The sequence below is a fragment of the Melanaphis sacchari genome, unplaced genomic scaffold, assembly GCF_002803265.2.
Source record: "Melanaphis sacchari strain LSU unplaced genomic scaffold, SCAv2.0 Contig12_pilon_pilon, whole genome shotgun sequence".
NCBI lineage: Eukaryota > Metazoa > Arthropoda > Insecta > Hemiptera > Aphididae > Melanaphis > Melanaphis sacchari.
Window position 1 is genome coordinate 2844705 of NW_020270527.1, and position 22988 is coordinate 2867692.

A 22988-nucleotide genomic window follows, 5' to 3' on the forward strand; every position below is an offset into this window, starting at 1 on the left:
TACTTTAAAAATAACCAAAAGTCAAAACCCTTACAAGTATACACCATGTGAAAATATCAATAAAAATATACATTCTTTTATCAACAAAATAAATATGTAAAACTTATATGCACACAATAACTTTTTTCAATAATTGAGGATGACTGCAGTAGAAGTAAAAAAGTATTTCAGTAATTTTCAATTGGGAAATTCACCAAAAACATGGCAACAATAAAAATCGGGCCAAGAACGTTTTATTGACTTGCTCTTCTACCGATTTAAAACACTTTAGCTTCAAAAATTACATTTTATGATGGTGTCATCACTGAGTTATCTGTATTCAAATCACAAATAATAACATTTTAAATTATATACAAACTACTTAAACAAATTATTATTATAAATACGTTTATTTTATTTTACTACGTCATATAATATTCGTCAGTATGTATATCTAAACATAATAACAAACTGATGTTTATAGTAAAACAAGACGTTTTTCATAATATAAAAAATCTTAAGCTATTACTTGTATTTTCAGATAGATTTGAATTTACATTGAATGTTTTTATTTCTCGTATTTTCGTAGTATATCTTTCTTAAATGTCTTCGCAGCCAATAAAAAAAAAATAGCTCGAGAACGTAAACTTTTGCAAGACAACTGTCGATAAGTTGCACAGAAGAAAAATAACTTTTCTGAAAATATGGTGCTTTGGACCGTAACATAAACATATGTGTGTGTGTGTGTGTGTACTGTATACTGAAGGATTGCTACGAATTGTTTTGTCTGAACAAAGAAAACCGAAATGTTATTCATTTGAACAAATAAAAAAATGTCCCGTATATTGTAATTTTACTTTTGTAAATAAAGCTTATATTTTCTTACACTCGAACAGCAGTGGATATATCCTACTGTAAACATTCATGTTATTATCCATCCCAACTTAGTTCAATTGCTTTGGCGAATATTTAATGATTTACATGGTATATTATCGAAATATTATTTTTAATAGAAAAACTTTAATGAAAATTGTTTAAAAAAAGAATTTCACAAGAGGTTCAGACGTAGCAAATTAAATAGGTATTTGTGAATTGTGGGCGTTTACATGTTTATCATGTAGGGACGTTGGTTATGAAAAAAGTGGTCAAAATTATTTTTCAAACTCGGTATTCAAATATAGATGAAGTGAATGGAATTCTTGACCTAATAATTATTTGATAATAGTTAATTATTGTTATTATTTTTTTTTTTTTACTTATACGTATATACTTAAATTTTAAATGTGTGTCAACATGATAATGGCATTAACATAATTTTAGCTTACAGAAAAAAAACAGAACGATAATAACTACACTATCATTTAGAGTAAAACTAATAGGTGATATCGAGAAAAAAATACGTTTTTCACATAGCCGAAAAAACTTCATTTATACATTAATAAATAATACAACGAAATGTAATCAATGTTTTCAAGCATAATAACTTTTGTTGTTTATTTTTTTTATTTAATTTAACACAATTATAATACACTTATTTTTTTTTATGCATGAGTACATTATCAACATGGCGTACGATTAAGCTTGGTCCTCTACAAATGTTTGTTTTCCATTAATGTGAAAACAACAGTAAAGCAACCTACTCTCCGCGACACTAATTTCAACTACATATTAATTAACGTTTATTAATTAATATTAATTGTTCGATCGCGTCTTTACTTTAATAGAATAATATAATGTTAAAAATTAAATAGTTAAGAGTAAAAACAATATAAAACATATAAGATAAAAAAAAAAATAATACGTTAAATAGGGTAAAAAAAAAATATAATATTAACTGTCATATCCGTGTACAATCAGCTCGAATAACCACAAGTAGTCAACTACATAATAATATTATAATATAGTAGTAATCTTCGATAGATTATTAAAATTATTGTTTGAAATTGAATATTCCCTTGTGGAATGATAGGAATTAAAAACCCTTTAATTGAAAAAATTAAGTATGACTAGTGAATGTCATGAGCGATTTTTTTTTAAGAAAAAAAAAATGTTAAATTTACATAAAAAAAATAATCAAGAAAATTGTCCTGTTCTGAACACTTTTTGATGTCTACAGGTTACGGATTTCGAATATATGGTCTGCACTTCAGCGCCGTTGTGCGATAATTGGCTGTCTCGCTGTTTAGATAAACGATCGTTAAACATCTAAATCAAATCGAGAGCTCAACTGTCAAAATGTAGTAACTCTCCGGAGCTTTAAGCTAAGGTTGGATCTTCTCTTGGGCTTGTTTTTTTGCAAAAGACTATCAGTGGACTGGTAGTCGTCCAACGGATAGTCCACAAATCCACTTTCCGGTCTGAACAACGGTAACGCATCTGAATCGGGTTGTAACTCGAACCATCTAGACAACTTGGAACCAGGACTTAACTGTAAGGGAGAAACAAAAATAAATCAAATAAATAAACATATTATATAAGAAACTTTATGTTCAAAAATACGATTATACAAGGAAACATCAAACAACTTTGTTTAAATTTAAAGCGCAATGCATGGAGGTTGCGTATGATTTGTGTAGCAGGGGACCCATAGTCGCGAGCTATACTCGACATGTTAATCAAAAAGCGTTTTATAATTGTACGTAATTTTTGAAATAAAAATGAACACTGCACACTGCAGTGCGAGGAACAGTTCGTGTGCGTATGCATAAAATAAATACAGGAATGAGCATACTTGAAAATAGCCATTAGATTTATCTCTATTATAACGTATACGAAACCATAAAATGCCAATGAATGGCTTCAAAATCAATATTATAAATTATGGCTGTTTAATAAGATAACGATAATGAGAAAATACAATTATATGTTTATACACATTTATGGAAAGAGTGGTATTTAATTAAATGCAATTTAAACTGTTTTGAAAACCAAAAATACTAAATTTGTAGATTTGAAATTGATTTTTTTTTTTTAATAAAACACACACACACATACAACTCTATTTATATTTATGAGCTTACCTCAAGTTAAATAAACATAAACAATTTAAAAGGTAACTAGAAAGATGTCCGCAATCAAACAAATATCTATATTGTACCTGTGTTTTCATTCAAAAAATGTTTATACAAAGTACAATTATTCAAATAACAAAAAAAAAATAAAAATACAACAATACAAATATTAAATTTATTTAAAAAATAATATACTCTTCAATTCATATTTATAATCATATACATGGCTTAACATAGATAATAACAACAATACATTTCCATTAGGATTAAAACATTAATAAAATAGTCAGTCTGTTGTAGAGTGCATATGACTTCATTTGATTATAGTTCGTACAAACATTGACGATACATTAAATTGTACCAATTATATTAAAAAGGCGCAATTGCTGTTAACTGATGAATAAAACGTTTATTGCAATATATTTCGTAAACTATCACACATTATATAGATACCCAATTCTTCGGTGTAATGCATTCCAATCGTTATTTTCGATTTCGCACTACACGTAAGGCGTAAGTAAATGTGCCATACGTTTTTTTCATAGTATAATATTATAATGCTATGACATCAAATATCGATTGAATCGAATTTGTCGATAAGCATTCGTTATACGGAATAAAAAAATTATGGAAATAGACACTGATCAGAACCCAGACGTCCCGAAAGTAATATTATGGTATGGTGGGTATAGCAAAATAAAACAATTTAATTTCAACATAACATAACCAAGACAAACAATTGATAATTCATTTTTATATCAAAATTTTTATTTTATGTTTTATTATAAAAATTCAACAGTCACGAATTGGCGGTAGACATAGCGGGAAATAGTAATAATAATATATTATAATACATGACAAAAACGTTATATCGGTTTCGTCGGAATAACAATAATAATATGATATCGTCGATGACATTACAAAACATTTTCGCGACCGGATAAATACTACATTGTAATGTTGCGTGTGAAGTCTTATGACCGTGATAATAACAATATTATAATTATATTATTATACTGCCCCGCGAAAATCGACGTTGCCAATACCCCGTTCACATTCATATATTATGTAAAAATTTAACATCTACATTCGCAAATAAATATATATATATATATAAATATACATGTAGGGTGATTTTTTGATCATTCATTATTTAAAAACTAAAAATGTTCGTAAAAATTATATTTTTTACTACTTTTGAAGTTTTTGTACGATAACATACATTTTTAATTTCACATAGAAGAATATTATTCGGTGTACATTTATATCTAGAGATCAAAATGTTGATCCATTACTTCGCCCGTCTAAACTGATAAATTACTACTCATATATGCATAATATATTATTATTACTCGCCCAAAATCCGTTTCTTACACACCGAAATACTCTGAATAATATTTTGCTTTGGAATACGAAATTAAAAATGGTATGTCGTTGCACAAAACTATAACGATAAAAAATAGTAAAAAAATAACTATTTTTCACGACATTTTTGTCTTTTTACACAGTCGCGTAAGATAAATATTTTCATAAACGTTCTTTATTGTTTTTGAAATAACGAGTGGTTCGACGATAAAAAAAATCGCCCCTGGAGAGAGGGAGGGTGAAACACATATACGCACTTACACAACGGCTTACGCGACAAACGGTAAAATCTGACCTAAGCTCGACATGATTCATTGTATTGTTGTACGCTTCGTAAGGATAGAAGTGCATATGCACTCACACACGAGTGTGTATATATATATATAGATTATTATTGTATCGCACTCGGCCGGCGAACAAAACACATTTACAACGTGCACGGATTTCCCGGACGGATCTATTTCGTGGTGTGCCGGGCCCAGGTCGTCCGGTGCACTTGGCTCATCAGATTGCTCTTGTTGGGCACCTTTTCACTGGTCGACCTCGTTATCGGGCCGTTGCCCACCGCGGACGCTGTCTTTTTGGAGGCCGCTCGATTGGCACCACTGCTCGGCGACGGCGACGCCGACGACGACGACACCTTCAGCAACGATTTTTGCTGCTTGCCGGGCGGTGGCGGCGACAGCACCGTCGACGGTTCCGGCGGTTCCGGGTGGTGCGGCGATGGCGGCGACGGTTCGCCGGCGGTCCGGTCGTCGACCACCACCACGGTCACCTGCCGGTCGTCCGACAGCGGTTTGATGATGCCGTCGTTCGCGGCACCGCAACAGTCGACGGTGGACGCGGACCGGCCGGCCACCGGCGACGCCGAGTACGACGACTGCGGTAGAGGTCTGCAGTTGATGTGCGTCGGCGACGTGGACGGCTGCTGCTGGTGCGCGGACGGGGCGTACAGCTGGTGCGATTGGTACGCCGCGGGTCGCTGCTGTTGGTACGGGCCCGCGGCGGACGCGCTGTTCGCCGCTATCGTACCGGTCAGCGACTGGAGCCGCTGCAGCAGCTGGGCTTGAAACTGTTGGTCGACCGTCGGCGCGGGCTGACTGAAGTTGAAGTCGAAGTTCATGGGCATGTGGTACGCCGGGGCCCTGTGCCGGGGCGACGGCGGCGGCAATTCCGGCAGGTACGACGCCGGCGCGGACGACGGCGTCGGCAAGTCACACATCATGGGATGCTGTGGATAGCACCAAACAACAAAAACAAAAATTACGACTTGTCACGCACGTCTGTGTAAAACTAATAATAATAATAAATGGTCTACAATTAACTACCTAACTTATAATGACAAAATACTAAACTATTATTATATCAATAAAATGCGTTAAAATACAAAACTCAACGTACCGGGCGTTCAGGATATCCTGGACAGGTTATTTATTATATTTGTCAATTTATCGGAAAAACGGTTAAGTACGTCAAACGGTGTATAGTAGTCGGCTGCGTTAGAATAAAAAAAAAATTTAAAAAAAAACATCAAACCGTGTAAAAAACACAACAGCAACAAATAACAATAACAACAACAACAACAACAAAACACCTGCAACGCGTTATAAGTTTGCGCGTATTATATTATACAGGTAGGCAAAACTACACGAGATTCACTATAATATTAATATACTGTTAGTCGAAAAACGCGCCGCGTGACTGCACGCGTTATGTTACGTTATACACACCCACACAAATCATACGCACGCGCGTCCAATCATGTTAGTAGCGTCCAACTGCAAAAATGAATGATTTTTAACGGCACCGATAACACGGTTAGGTGTATATTGGCTAACCGAGGCGGGAACATGGCCAAACGCATCGAAGTCGCGCGGGCGCACTTACCGGGGGAAGCGAATGGTGTTGCATTTCACTTCTGATCCTTTCCTGGTCGTGCAGCAACGACACCAACGAGGCGATGTGATCCAGCAGTTCCTTGTTGTGCACCAAAAGCTGGTGTGTTCTCGCCTGCGAAAAAAAACGCAAATCGAGTTACAGAGAGTGATTTTTTACTATTTTCGTTATTATTAATTGTAGAATAGAAATAATAGTAGTAGTAGTAGTAATAGAAATAGTAGTAGTGGCGGCTGCACTTCTGCAGGCGAAATAGGACTCAAAACGATAAGCAAATATTGTAAACGACAGTGCCTTTGAAGCTGATGGCATCAGGAACGGAACGAAGTAATCATCAAAGGCGAGTGAACGAACGTTGCGGAGTCAACCGAAAAAACTTATTACGCTTATGACAGCGCATGGAATTAAAATTGAAATCGTGTGTAATACAGAGACACGATAAATGGTGCAGAACATACTTTCTTCGGATACAGCCGATTTTGAAAGTAAATTTATGGAATTGGAGCCGTGTTAATAAAATTGTAAGTCTTTGAAATGAATGTTGATAAACGATGACAGTCCAGCGGGAAAGCAAAGCAAAGTTCTCCCACAGGTCGACGATTTCACGATTAAAAAATAATAATAATAAAGTAGAAGTAGTTGTATCATCGTTGAAGCGACGTACGGTGGACCACGTTGGCCGACGTCTAGTCACGTTAATTATAGCACAGTTGGTTCACGCTAATAATGCATTATTATTATTATAGCCGAGACGAGACCGTCGTACGGAATTACAAATTAACGAATTTTCTCTATATTCTATAGACTATAGACCATATCCACAGTACAAGATTAATATTTGATTATTATACATACACAGTCGAGATTTACCTAGCAGTTTTATGAATAATATTTGATTTCCACGTGAATCAAGATGCGTATCGAATAGATAATAAATTATTATTATTATTATTATTATTATTATTATTATCATTAAGAAATAACAATCAAGATCAGCAATTAAATAATTTAATAATGTATTTAGTACCTTTATAGTTAACAAAAAAAATGACATATCATTTTTTCCTAGTGAATTTTGCTTAGCAATGAAATAATATTAGCTCGTTTCGTCGCAAATACGGTATTATTGTTTATAATATAAAGCAAAATGTGTTTTAAATTTGGCGTGTGATCAGATAATAAGAAATTTTGCGAAGTTTATTACGATCGTTTGAAACGAGTGCCAAAATATTAACCGTGCATTCAACAACTATTTATGGCGTGAAATCATTTGATTTCGTTATGTTGTGTGATGGGTCAATTTTAACATAATGACTGATGTACCTGAGCTTCCATCCTGGCGGTTGTTTCGGCCGCCAACTGGTCCCTGAGCATGTGCACTTGAGCCACTGCAGCTTGTGTCTGATGCGTTTGCTGGTCTAGTTGCTGGCGCAATAATTGCATTTCATGTTGTACGCTCAAAGAGGACAACGGGACACCGTCGCTTTTTGACGTTTCAGTCATTGGGGAGCTAAATACTTCACTGCCGTTCTGTGCAAAATAATAATAAAAAAAAAAAAAAATGATAAATTAATAAAATGAATCACGTGTACTGTTAATATCAATAGAGTACCATTGGCGAGGAACGTCTGTGGTTGACTGACGAAGCCGATGGAGGTGGAATGATATCTAGTCGTAAAGGTCGTTGTGTTTCATTGGGGCCTCCGTCCCTTCTAGCTCCGTCCAATGATGAAACAGAATCGTTTCCGACAGATGTTTCCAGTCTACCTTGGTTTTCGAATGTGTCTAAAATTATAAAAACAGTATAATTTAATTATATAACACAGATTTCTAACAAGAAAATCCAGTTTAACTAAAACTATTCATATAGTTTAATATTATGGAAATAATACTTATTAACATTTAACACTTATTACTTTATCAAGTAAATTTATTTTTACATTTTTTTCTTGTGTTTCAAGTACAATATAATATGTGATAAAAAATTAAAAATTATTTATCGATTTAAGTCTCAATGACTGAAAACAATCAAGTAATCTTATAAAACTCCGCAATAATAACTAGTCATAAAAAATTAAAAAGTAATTTTACCGAGTGCCAATATAATAATAATAATATATTTTGTCACAATGGCAGTAAAATTTGTTCCAAAAAATAAAAAATAATAATAACCCAGTCTGTCCCACGGTTTGTCGAACGAAGTATAGTTATACATTCGGATTGCAAGGCGTAAATTTAAAATATTGCACAACTGAAGTAGATTTTATGTCACAACGATGACGTCGAGTCATATGTGCGAGGCAAAGAGCCAATTAGTTTGACGTCAAATATTCAGGGACTAGAATAGAACAGTATGCTGCCCACGTGCCATTCGGACGGGGAGGGGGGGAAGAAAAAAATCAGATCCCATACAACTGGCACGGGGCTAAAGAAAAATAAAGAATAGTAAAAAGTATAATGATGTATACATATACGTTTGTGTACTGAATTTTTTACACCACTGCAGTGTGCGCACTACCGTTTCACTGTTATCCGTTTGTTAATCGGCGCCATAGAAGTTTGTTTCTTCCCGTCTTTTCCGGTTCACGGTCTCGAAATGACATATTAGAAATATATCGTTGTTTAAACAACGACTTACTGATAGTTATGACAATGAAGTATGAACACGATATTATGTAACATTGTAAAAGAGAATTATCGCGACAATGAATTACGAATTTTCATGGGCGAGGAGGAGGAAGGGAGACTTTTTCTGATACCGCGTGTTTACTTGAGTGTTGATACAATTATATAGATACACGATTCAATATAGTTTTGAGAGTGGGTGTGTGTTTTTAACGACGTGAACAATTTTACGATAAGAACTTATCGATGTTGTAGTTTGAGCTTATCAACCTCGTTACTCGAACCGTTTAGTGACAGTAGTAGTTTCAGTATCTAAGATTAATTCCAAAACAAATTTGCACGTCAATCTTGATTACAGTAAACCGTCTAATGATGTACGCCATAATGTACAGTCAGCAAAGACATAAACTGATAGGAGGCATTGATCCACCCTCTACCACCATGACCATACACACAAACATAAACCTCCATTTTTTCTAAGAAACTGATATTAATTTGAAAATTGAACTAGTGATTTTACCGAGAATTGTAACAAATAAGTAATCTATTAAAATAAAATAAAATATTTAATAATATGTGATACCTAATAATCATTAAAAATATACGATAAAAATATTTTCATGATTTATTGATGTATATATATATATATATACTTTTAATTTTTAAATGAATAGCCGCCCCTCACTTAGTTCATTCTGGGCTATTGCGTAACTATATCTAAATATGAAATTATGTAAATTATATTATTAACTTTGTATTACATTATTATACGTCTAATATTGATATCGCTACAAGTAATATAATATATAACTTTGTGAACATCACAGGCGCTAAGTTAAAAATCAAACGACCCAAAATTATTATTTCAAGTCCTTGCCAATAAGATGTGAGCGTGCGTCTAGAAAGGGTGAATTATATAGTATATATATATATATGTATATATATATATATCGTTTTACGAGATATAACGATAGCACAAGTCATCGCCAATCTGACCGAGTGAGTCAACTCGTTATTTTTCAGATTTTTAATTTCCCCAGACGACGCGCGACGCGGCCGATAGTCGACGATACATCTTTTTTTTTAACAGTGTTTTTCGTATATGAACGATCTACGACTGATTTGATTTACACAAAATTCGAAATAAAAATTGTATAGTTTTATGACTTGATACCTCTTCCGCCAGAATGAACACTACCGCTCCCCGACAATACAAACGTAGTAACAAAACTAAGGCTCGTGGGAGGGGGGGTGTGGATTTAAGCAATCATACTCTCTCCCCTGGAAATATTCTCTAAAATGAGTACTTATCCACACTTCATTATTTCATTCGAATTGAAATTTATTCAATATTAGTAAGTAGCTCGTGTTACTAATAAAATATTGGATGTGTAGATACATCAAAAGACACGGCACGATGCTGTACAATTGTACAATATCATACGGTATATAATTCGTTGAATATAGATTGTGGATTTGGGACGAAATTACAATTATAAGGGAATAAGTAAAATTGACCGCTTTTCAATTATAAGGCTGTTCTGCAAGAAAAATGTAATATGTAGTATTTGTTATTAAAACATTTAATTTTTGTATTTTTTCTTATCAAATTAGAACCAATACAGAAATGAGAGGTTTTTTGTCGAAAAACATCATTTTGACTTATTAACCAATTCACACCAGTACACCCACCTAAATAAATTATAATATTATTAATCAATAGAGATACATATTTCATATTGAAGTTGTGTTATAATATTGTGCTGAGCTTTTTCGCCGCCGAATCAAGCACAAAAGCCATATATGACAATAATTTTATTAATCGCGATCGCATACAGGTGATTTATTGAGGAAACTTGTCCTTTATCCTAGGTCAAAAGCTTCAAATTCTGTTTTCATATACGTGTACTTATCTTAATTCTCTTGAAACTATTGATGTCTCTAAATCGAAATTTGGACGATGAGTAGGTATATAATACTGTTTTTGAGTTACTTTAACATTTAATCGTATCAAGGATGATACCTATATGACATGGAAAGCACGGTTGGTCAATTACCCTATGTAAAATAATAAAAATTACAATAATAATAATAATAGAAATATATCATTTTACCGGGGCCGCCACCGCGTAGGTATTCATGAAAAGTGTGTGAAAAATCCTACACACACAGCAGACCGCGTTGCGCTTGTAATTATCATTATTATTATCATCATTGTTGTTGCGTGTACTATTATAGATAGTAATAATATAACGTATAATAACGGCCGCCGTTGTGTACCGTACTCGTGTTTTACCAGGGCCAATTGTTTTCGTTGACCGGGGAACAAAAGAGCCATCGGTAGGCACGTTGTAATAAATTAGACGGATCCGTCGTGCACAAAAGTCACCATTGTGTCTTCGTCGGATGCTACCTAAAGCCGGTTTTGTAGGAGTCACTTATTATTATTTTATACGCTGTCGTCGTTGCTGTAGCCTAGCGAACCCGTCACCGCCACCACCGAGAGTGCGGCAGTGCGATCGCACGATTTATCATTATCATTTTAATGTTATTACTTATTACCGTTGAGCGGGGCGAGAGAAGAAAAACGTCGACGACAAATCGTCCGTGTTCCGCCGGGTCGTGGCCCGAGACCGCCGAATATAGCGGCGCGGGAAAAATGAAGGCCCGCCGAGGAAACACGCGCGTTTGGCAACCGTCACGAGAATGTGATTCTTTTATACCTCGTCGGCCCGTGACAGACGTCAACTTTTATGAAGGATTTGCGTGTGTATGCGTGTGTCCCTAAGTCCGGCAGGTCGGGCTGGTGCTAGGCCAAAATACATTCGATTCCCGCGAAGGCTACGGTATATGCGTTGATATCACGCACCGTTTTTTTGGTATTTTTTTTTTTTCGAAAATCCGAGACCCAATATGGCGATCGACATTTTACCGATTCGCATTCAAAAATAGCCCGCCGGTCACTCGCTTTTGCGGGTGGGCACAAACTGTGTGCGTGGCGTTCGTATCACTGCTCTTTGCGATGGTGCATTACCTACTACGTGAGATGATTAATATCCCATCCTCGTCTTGATGATGGGTCTAACGGTCCGCGAGTTAACGATAATCGCCATTCTTTTTTTCCCGTTTCAATGGCCCGCGGTAATAACGTCTAAACAAGGTCGTCGAGTAATTATTATTGAAATAATTGTTATCAAAAAGATTCTTGGCATCAAGTCGTGTGTTCAATTTAAACCCGAAACGGTTTAAGAAATATTTTCTCGTTAAAAACATAAGATTGACGAGTAATTTTCGACTTTTTGAGAAATGACATGTTTTCTACGAAAAAATGCATAAACATACAATTTCTCGATAAACGTCGAGACGTAGAACTTTCAAATTGATTTTTCTTGTAACTCTTTTCTTTTATTTATAAATAGTTTCAATACAAACCGTCTATTCAGAGAAAATAGAAATATTTTCAGTATACTTAAACATCATTCTACGTTTCCACTTAAGCTCCAAATATTTTTATACTAACACAACCAATATATTGTATAAAAGAATTGTTTCCAAGAATATTTTAAAACAAGATTCCCAACCACAGTACCACGAAATTATTCAGGTGTGCCGTATAATTTTCGTCTTATATGTGCACTAAATATAATATAATCAAAATTATAATTTATATTTATTATAGCATTGACTTCGAAATTCCCTTGAAAATAAAAATTGATAAAATGTCTCAATAAAACAGCTTTAATATTATTTATTGGATAATTTTCGATACGGGTATTACAAGCAATTGCTTTGTCTATTGCCACATACTATGATAATTAGGGCTAGGGACTTCATGCCCTAAAAAACCTTAAAATATGCATGCATTTATGCTCTAAAGAATCATTAAATATGCCATTAAAATATGCATTTAAAAAAAATATATTTATATATTATGTTATATAAATAGAATTATGTAGACTAATTTGATTAATTTTCTGGGATAATTATTTTCCTTTTTTTAGATTTGTTTTCATCTTACATCGAGTTTTAGTCTAAAACAAATTTTTTTAAACAAAACTAATCAAACTTAATCTACGAGTATATAAAATTAAGTTTTTTTTGAGCCTGATTCATATAGGTTTCAACTGTTACACCCCAAATAGAGGAATTATGTAAAAAATACCAGTCTCAAATATATCACATTAAATGTTTAGCATTTAATAAAAAAATATATTATTTATAAATATCATATCATATATAGTTATAGTGTGCCGTGAATTTTTTTAAAATGATCAAGTATGCCGTTAAGTAAAAAAAGTTGAGGATCCCTGTTCTAAAATGTATTTTATTGTATAATTCTATAATGTTATTCAATTTTAATTTATACCTAATATAATATTGCGTTGCCTGTTTGTCCAAATATTTGAAACTATACAAACAAGACAGTTTTGTATTCATAATTTATTCTACTTCACGAAAGATAACACACACAAGCACACTACACACAAAGTATCTCTAATTATTACACCTTGTAAGTGCAATTTTTTTTTAAAAATTAATTAATAAATTACAATTTATTTTATTGAATTTATAAGCAGCATTAGTACAAACATATGTTACTTGAAAATTTTCATTGATGTACTTTGTAGTTGAACTATGTTAATAACATTAAATAATACACTATTAAACTTTATTCTAAAATATATTTCGTTACATCTCCCATTATATTATAATCATATAAATATCATATTACTTAATGTTAAAATAAAAGCAATTTGCCCGTTAAGGACTCGTCTATAAAGATAAAGAGTAATGAAATATTAGATTTAAAATATTTTTCACGATTTAATCGTTTGCACATCTTGATATTAAATTGTGTTTTTTAAAGACTTGCACGTTTGATAATTAACTTAATGTCGGAGGTAATAGGAATACAACATATATATATCTAAAATTTTATCTACGTCCGTTTTTAATGATGTTTTCTCTTTAATGATTATAACTATCTCGACACAATAAAAAAAAAGAAAATTCATATGACTACAGTGAAACTTCCGAATACCATACACTCTCGATGACCAATAAATTTTATCCACATTTCGGAGGTAATTACTATTCAAAGGTAATAAATGTTTAAAATGTATAAAGAATAAATGTATACGATGATACATATTAAGTTAAATAAAATAAAATAAAATTTTATTTTTAAATGTAATTACAAGTTATTTAAAATTAATTGCATTTAAAAATGTTGATAGTCATTAATGTCAAAAAAAAAATTAACCTGTGCATACACAAATATTCAATTCCGTGAGAAAATATAAGTCAATTTGGTCTGCTTATAATGTTACTGTCTTCGAAGAATCTCGTGAGTAAGTTCATTTGCCAAGGTTACAGTATAAGAGAAAATAGAATTATCTTTACTAACGAAATTTAACCTACGAAATGTTCAGTACGTTCTATGCAGTAGATAGTGAATCTCGTAAAGTTGTAATGTGAAATTTTGAAACTTCTACTTACTTGAGCCAGTTTAGTTTCATTAATGTATAGTCTGCAACCAGTTTATTTCCATTATATCTAGTACGAGTGCATTTTACTGATACCGTTTTTTATTTATTTTTAAATTAAAATTTATATATAAATGTCCATTTACTCGGAAAGTCCACCATTAGAAGGTTCCCCTATTGAAAAAATATAAAAATGTACTCGTTTTCAAAAAAAAAACCGTAGTTATTAAGAGAAATATGATGATTCATCATTGATAACACTACTGATTTGAAATTAAATAGCTGGTATTTTTTTATTTTTTTTATTTCTTAGTTAAAATAAATATTTACAATAGATACACATTTGACTATATTGTATCGAATAGTATTATACAATTAGAATTTTAAACTTGTCGGAGAATTACTCGAAATAGATATGGACAATTTATTTTTAAAAACTTGATTAGAATAATACTAATAGAGACGAAGTAGTCTAGTATCAACTATGGAAAGTAATGTCTTGTAAGACCATTAACTTTTCCGTGCACCTACTGTCGTTTGATATCATCCTGAGATCATTATGAATTGTGTAGTTGTTAAACATTAAACATTACGAACTCGTGAAGCTAAACACAAATATATTTCTATGCTCATGGTGTAAATAATTCATGTTCGATAAATTTTAACTTGGTACACAAATAAAAAACATAAAACAACTCAAATCATAAATATAACTTTATTATACTCGCTTATATAAAGTGTTTATTAAAAAATAAAAACGACATAGGTAGGTACTAATAAAATCGTTCTACGCACATACATTTATTTACTTTTCAATACGTTCATAATATGGGCACTTATACGTGCATCATATTATACTATCGTCTATCAACCGGAAAAAAAGGTATAGGTAGTACCATTATGGCATTATGAACTACCATCTGCTTCAATGAATATTGCGAACGGAAATAAACAGAACGGTCGTATTTATAGACATTTTTTAACCCATTCGAGGAAATACATATAACAATATTGAAAACTGTACATTATACATGCTCAATACTTACGAGTATCGTACATAGTTTAAGGATCGGGTGTTCCGATCATTGTGTATATAAATAAAATGTGTACGCACAGCAGTAAACGGAGTAGAAAGAATACGATGGCGGGGAAGAGAGAGAGAGAGGGGGGAGGAGGGAACAAAGATGTTTGATAAAGAGAACCTATGCTGGAATTGTTTAGGCGATAAATTAACGTATTTCAAGCGCATAGGTCACGTTAAAAATATGTTAAAGGGTAACCAATACGCATTGCCAAGACGTGTGTTCGTGGCGCACCAGTAACACGCATAATATACTCGGTACATTGTATACAAGCGCGCGGCTAGGTGCGGATAAGTCGCTCGATTTACAATTATTATTATTATTATTATTATTATTTTAAACAGTATCGTTAAATACGGTCCTAGTCGCGTGCGCGCATGTGTGTGTGTATGTGTATTGTAAAGCCGTTCGTTTAAAAACGAATAACGAACGGACGAAGAGTGAAAAAAAAAGCAGTAACAGACCCGGTAAAACATTTTTGGACGTAATCCCAGAAGCGGAGATCCGGACGTCTAAATTTAACGTGGTGACAATGACAGTTTTCTTGCAAAACGCCGACAAACCCGTCTCCGCACAGTTTTTCCGCCGTCTCGTAACGATTTGTGCTTTTACGTTATTTTGTTATTTATTTTTATTTTCATCGTAATACGCGTAGTCTAAGACGAATGTATAACATTATTCGCAATGATCGCTTGTTCTTACCTCGTTTCGACGCGGAACCGTCGTCCACCTCGTCGTCTTCGTCGCCCGAATCGTCTCCTCGGTGATCGTCGTCGTCGTCGTCGTCGTCGTCGCAGTCGTCGTCGTCATCGTCGTCGTCGCGACGTCTGAACGACGTCGACCCGTCCTCGTCGTCCCTGTCACCGCCGTCTTCGGACGGGTTGACTCTGTGGCACACTTCGAACGCTTGGCCCACCGTCCGCACCACTCGCATCGCTTGGCTCTGAAACACGCACAAGCACGGCGTATAATGGATTTTCTAAAAACGACGAGATAAACGAAAACCCCACCGAAAAAAAAAAACAAAAAAACAGAATGATGTAATGAAAGCAATAATAATCGTGACGACGGTAACAGTGGTAAAGGGATTGAACGAGAGGTGGTGGTCGTCGCCGTTACCTGCAGTTCTTCGTCCAGTTCGAATTCGTCTGCCTTGTTCAGTACCACCCGTGGCTTGCCCCGGGGCACCACTTCGGGCTCCCGAAACGACAATTTCTTCCGGGGCGCTTGCCGCGGGTGTTCCGGTTTCGGCGGCGACGGCGCGTTCGCAGTCTTCCTCATGCTAACCATGTAATACGCGCAACGGGCGAGATTTTTTTCCGCGCCACACGTTTGATATTGCTGCTGTCGCGGTGGTGCGCGCTTCGGCGAGGACAGCCGAGAATAAAATCCGATGGCGCGAATTACGCGCGCGCCAGCAATTTTATAATTTTATGATTTTTTTTTTATTTCTCGTCGTAAGCGTTCGTGTTATGATGGCGAGCGCGCGCACGCTCGTGTCCACGTATATACTGCTATAGGGTGGTGCGCGTGACACAGCGCGCGTGTATGCGTCTTACGCGCGCGTGTGAACGTGTAGGTCGGTCGGCCGGCCGTCGCGTCCCGACGCTATCTGACGACACACCGGGGGGGGCCCCAGACGGATTCCTCCCCACCCCGCCGAATCGAGACGCGCTCGTCGGATCCTTGGCGCCGTGCCTAATTACGCGTCCCCCCGTCCAGCTCGCGGCGTACCTATTTGTCAATGTATAATACTATAATAATAATAATAATAAAGTATTATAACATTTATTATAATATGTGTTTTATGTATACCCCCTCATAAACGGATAACGCTCGATGACGTGGAGGAAGGGAGAGGGATAGCGATGCACCGGGGCCTCAAGGTTGAGATTGTTTTTAGACGCTTTGGGTCCGTGTCCTCCGTGTTTTCTAACTTTGAGAGGAAATAAATCATTAACAATATTAAATATTGATCGATAAAAAAAAAAAGTTAAAAAATAACCAGCATCTGTTAATGCGAGACTTTATTACATGGACTTGGTTTAATCCTGTGCTCTTGTGACTCGATTTACGAGATACCTAATTGAAATGTTCTCGTTTTCAATAAGCCTCGAAAAACATATATAATTAACGTATGTATATGCACATTTATAACGAGCAATTTATACTCCTCTCAGGACTGTAATCCGCGGCACAGATCGCGTGTTTAGTATTATTTAATATTATGTCGGCTTTAGACGAGTAACAAAAGTGTGTATATGTGTGTGTGTGTAGGGGCGGATTGGCAAAGTTTTCCTGCCCGGGAAATAAGAATCAAACCGGCTTATATATCGCGAATGTAATACCCCCTCTATATTTCTCCTCACCAAAAATACATTATTTTGCTTAAATTTCAAAATTTGTTTAGTTCCCTCTCTAAATTAGTAAAATATATTATAACATTTTGTATGATATTTAAACTTCAATCTAATTTTTTAAATCTTTTGTCAAAATACATTTTATTTCTCTAACTGCATATGTGTTATATTGTCTTTATTGTATAAAAACAATTGATAATTTCCTTCACATTCTTCAATTTTTAGTTTTTTAATTTTCAAAAATGAAGATTTAAAAAAAAAATAGGTATACACTACACTATCTAGATACTACAAATGCCAATTTCCCATATATATTTAATATGCGAATTGATATACAGTATAGAAGGAGGAACGTTACTTATATAAATGCTAAAAATAATTAATTTCATTTTATAGATAGTTTTTAACATCACATTTTTTTGAGTATGATTTAATTTTACATGAATTTAAATGTATAACTAACTGAATTCTACCCACAATGCGATTCTTTGAGCAATATCAGCAGTACTTCACACCACACCAGTATAATCATATTCTAGAAATTAAAATATTTTACAAAACATTAGTAAACAAGTTGATATTAACTAGTATAAATAACAAAATAATACCTACATATTTATTATTTTTAATATTTTATGCTTCTTTATGAAGATATAACTTTGTTTTGTAATTATATAATAATATAGCGTGACCCATTCAATAACTGGCCTATCGGGAAGATTCCTGAATACCCCATAGATCAATCCACCCCTGAATAAATAAATAAATAGGGTATGTGTGTAAGTGTATTAATAAATTATTCGAGAAGTTAATGTTTTGTTTTGCATACAAATAAAATGACGATAATACAGTTCTAGATGAATTATTGAAAAGTGGAATCTGAGCTTGTGTTTTTTCTTATATTTCTTATTCATGCCAAAAATACTTTATACACTAACGCGTTAATTTTAATATTTTACATCCAAATCTAAAGATCTTCGATATTCAAGAAGCTATACCTAGCTAAAGATTGATTTGCAAGCTATAATAGGTATTTAGCAATATAAAAAATATAGGATATCAAGTTGTCTCATAATGAGTTATTTTATGATCAGTTTAAAGTGAATTCGTTTTGTATGTATAAAAATATCAAATATGAAAAGGAAAATTGACTACATCAATCAAGATATCTTAAAATTATATTCAAATGACTTTTCAAATATACTTTACATGACTAGAGTGTGTGAGTGTTGATATATATATATTTATATACTATTAATAAATTAATTAGTTATTATATGGAGTGTGAAGTTGCGTCAGATAAAATTGATTTAATTTATATAATTTAATTATATTTCACTGAAAAAATTATAAACATTGATGATGCGGCGAAGAAAATTTATTATTTTTTGTATTTTTCCTAGCGATTTTCTGCCAAAATATATTTTGCACGTAAAACACAAAAAAAATAATGAGAAATTATACAAAACATATCGAAATCTGTGAGTTTACTTCACCCTTTGTCCACTAACCTTTAAGTGACCATAAAAAATGAATGGCGTTTTTTAAACATAATGTCCTTTATCCCGGCAAAATCCGAACGGGACGCTTTTTGTCCATTTTTAATCCATATCATTAATACTAATAGATATTTGTGTGAATGTAAAACTACCTGTACACGAATTCACTGTTTTTTATTGAGTTGTTATTAAAACTTAAGTTAAAAGATTTAGTTTATAAGCTATAGTTTTTGTGTAACGAACATGGAATGACATACAGTCGTCATCAATAATTATGAAACATGTATTTTATTGGAGTATTGCACAGTATAATATTTTGAACCCCAGCAACAAGGGTGATCTTTACCATAAAAAAAAAAAAAAACCACTAAAATATAATTAAAAACAAAAATTCTTATATTTTGGAGTTCTTTTTTAAGTTGAGCCAAAATCGTTTGTCCCGTTATTTTAAAATAGTATGGTCATTGGTCGGTCACCCCATACTACGCCCGCGTAGTTTGAACGTATAATGAAAATACCTACTGTTTAATATTAATAAGTGCATAATAATATGATGAATATCTCAATTTATTCTCCTCAAAAATTTATTCAACTCATTATATTATAATATATAATAGTATAATAGTAGTATACTACTGTAGAACGATAATTATATCTGAATGGAATTAAAGATATATCGGTGAAAAATTATACAAAAAAATATATTTTTATGCTCCGACCTATTAATTGTTTTTTTCATAACTTAATTTAAATATAATAAAAATGTATAATATAATACAATCATAATTCATATTATTTGACAAAAAATATTAATAGTCATATTATAAAACCCCTTTCCTCTAGATTAGTTTGATTTTTACTCAATAGTACCTATATTATTTTACATGGATTCTATCTTCCATGAAATATGGTTAACAAATAAATTGAGATCAGAATTTTAAAAATTAAATTTATTTTTAAATATTATAATAAATAAGTATTACTTGTAAATAGTATTTACCTATGTAAATATGATAAATTAAATATAAATATTTCATTTATAACACAATTTTATTATTTAGGTAATTTTTACACTAGTATATGAGAAAATTTAACATCGCATGGTTTTATACTTTACCAAAGATTTAGTTTGCTTAAGATAATTTAAAAGAGGTTTTTAGTCTATTCATAATTTACGTGGGTTTGCTTAGTTTCAAAGACGAGACGAGACAAGACAAGACAAGAAACTATAAGATGAATAATTTATTACAATAACATAAGATATAGGTACGCCAAGTTAAATATACATATATACTATATAAATGATAATATTATATTTACTTTACTTTATCTTTTTAATTAATAAATAAACACCCAACAATTTGGGCTCAGAATAGTTTTTTTTTCCAATTAGTATAAACATTATATAATACATAACAACACATGCTCATTTAAATAACAATAATTAATAAATTTAAAATTTAATATTTTAAAATTCAATAGTTAATATTACCGTTTACAGTTAAATTAATGATTTTAACCTAGCTAGCTAAGTTGTCATCGAAAAAATAAAAATTATCTATTATATTATAGCTGACAATAGCATTTTGTTGATAAATGCGAATTTAATGTAATTTTGGCACTAAATGAGTAAATAGAACATTTACTATATGATGAATAATATTTCTCTACCATATATTTCAATTCATAACAAATTTACAAAATCTTTTTTTGTGTTCTTAGATTGAATATGATTTCAAAAAATTCCTATCTATATAATACAATGTTGATAGTACTTATTATAGAATTACTTATAACATTTGAATTGGATATCAAAATAATATTTATATTATATGAAATATAAAATAAATAATGTAAGATAATATTTTTTACATGGTTATTTTTCAAAACAAAAATTAAATATTAAAAGAACAGTTAAACATTAAATTTCTTATTTTACTCATTCAACCTTATCATCTACGTATACAATAAAACCAAAACAACAAGTTTTGATTTTTAGTCAATTTATCACGAAAACGCCTAAACTGTTAAGTGATTTTTGACATACGTGATGTAGTTAGTATGACAAAGAGAAAAAGTGCACAACGATGCATCAATCAGCAATTGTCATGAAGGTTTTATTTCCTTAGGGAAAAAATACATATATTACTGAACTATTTTTAACCATCTGTGTTTTGATTTCAACCATTTTTTACCAGTTTATGTCCTTGTATTACAAATTTAAACTTGAATCCTTCACTCTAAAAAAAAAATGTGTAAATAGATTTTATTTTTATTAAGAAATGGAGTCCTATTTAAATATTTTTGATTTTTAATTCAGTAAAATGCCTAAATAATATTTAAATATTATAAATACACTATAGAAAATCAGAATATAGAGCTTTTTTTACTTAAAGATTGAACTTAATACGATAATATAATGTAGAACAAACATATTGAATCTTAATACAATAAATCTATTTTTGGCCAGTAAAAAATATGTTTTTGATTCAAAATGAAAATTTTAATTGTCTATGTATAATATTTTTCTATTATAAATGACAATAATTGAAAAAATTCAAATCATCAAAATATTAATCTAAACATTTAGTTATTTATTTTTTTTTTTTTTACAGTAGTCTAATTGAACTCTAAATTGGTTGCTAACCCACGAATTTATCTATTGTTAAGAGATGACGAATACGAGCCGTCAACTATGAAGGCGCAAGTGATAGATACGTAAAGATAAGTATATATTTTTTATTCATATAATGCACAAGTATTGTGCGTGTATTAGAGTATGTAAACAAAAATTAACGATTATGCCTTAGTTCAATAGTAATTATGAAAGGATTAACACTATAAATCTCTTTGATCGTCAATCATTCACGTAAAGTACACAACATTTGGCAACGTATGTTATAAGTACGCGTAGAGAGAACCCTGCATCATAATTATTAATTTAAAAAATATGTATTTTCAAAATATTTTAACAAAAATAAATTTTAATTCTTCGTGTATTAATAACGAAAATAAATTCTGAAATACTTCGATGACATAATAGCTGAGAAAAGTTGTTTTCTCGAGTATAACATATAAAAATTAAAAAGTATCAATGTCAAATTTTTTTTTCTATATTTTATCGTATTGCAATTGCGCATTAGAAAAACTGTCACATTTTTACTTTAAGATAATATCAACGCCTACGAATTATAGAAAAACGTCGCGAAAAAATAGCATGCTTTAACGCATGCGCTAAGTAGATTTCATCGGATTTTTCTATAGTACGAGGGTGGATGAAATAAATGGTTTTCGGAATTAACTACATGATATGTAAATACGATATGATGCATATCATATTATATCATATTATTTTTTTTCCTTATTCATTTTCATTACAACTTGTCTCAAAAATAAATCCATATAAACCTTATTCGATTTTATCCATATTTTTTTGGTTTGATATTTATTTAATTTTTTTTTATAATAGTATAATTGAATATATCTTTGTAAAATCAATATTAGGTACGCACCTTTTTATTTGCCTTGAACACATTACACTTGAACACGTTAGTGGAACCATCTCTAGCTATGTAACTGAATATTTTCATGTCTTGAGAATCGTGAGAAACGTAAAATATTCTAAAATTCAAAACAACGTCATATTATAAACATAATTTAACAAAATCGGTAATAAATAAACAAT

At 32.2% G+C, this 22988-nt stretch overlaps 1 protein-coding gene across 4 annotated transcripts in view; it reads right to left on the reverse strand.

Moving 5' to 3' along the window:
- Positions 1 to 4502: 4502 nt before the first annotated feature.
- LOC112591198 (carboxyl-terminal PDZ ligand of neuronal nitric oxide synthase protein) overlaps positions 4503 to 22988 on the reverse strand; it is a 55105-nt gene continuing 36619 nt past the window's right edge. For 2 of the 4 annotated variants that reach the window (XM_025334936.1, XM_025334939.1), the window contains 6 exons: positions 22816 to 22924; positions 16147 to 16387; positions 7864 to 8036; positions 7575 to 7781; positions 6243 to 6365; positions 4503 to 5586 (listed from right to left, as the gene is read on the reverse strand). In XM_025334936.1, the coding sequence (XP_025190721.1) occupies positions 4813 to 5586; positions 6243 to 6365; positions 7575 to 7781; positions 7864 to 8036; positions 16147 to 16387; positions 22816 to 22924 (1627 nt within the window). In that variant the 3' untranslated portion in view covers positions 4503 to 4812. Of the gene's footprint in view, positions 5587 to 6242; positions 6366 to 7574; positions 7782 to 7863; positions 8037 to 16146; positions 16424 to 16563; positions 17120 to 22815; positions 22925 to 22988 lie in introns of those variants that run through there. The other 2 variants (XM_025334937.1, XM_025334938.1) reach the window with 2 other exon arrangements.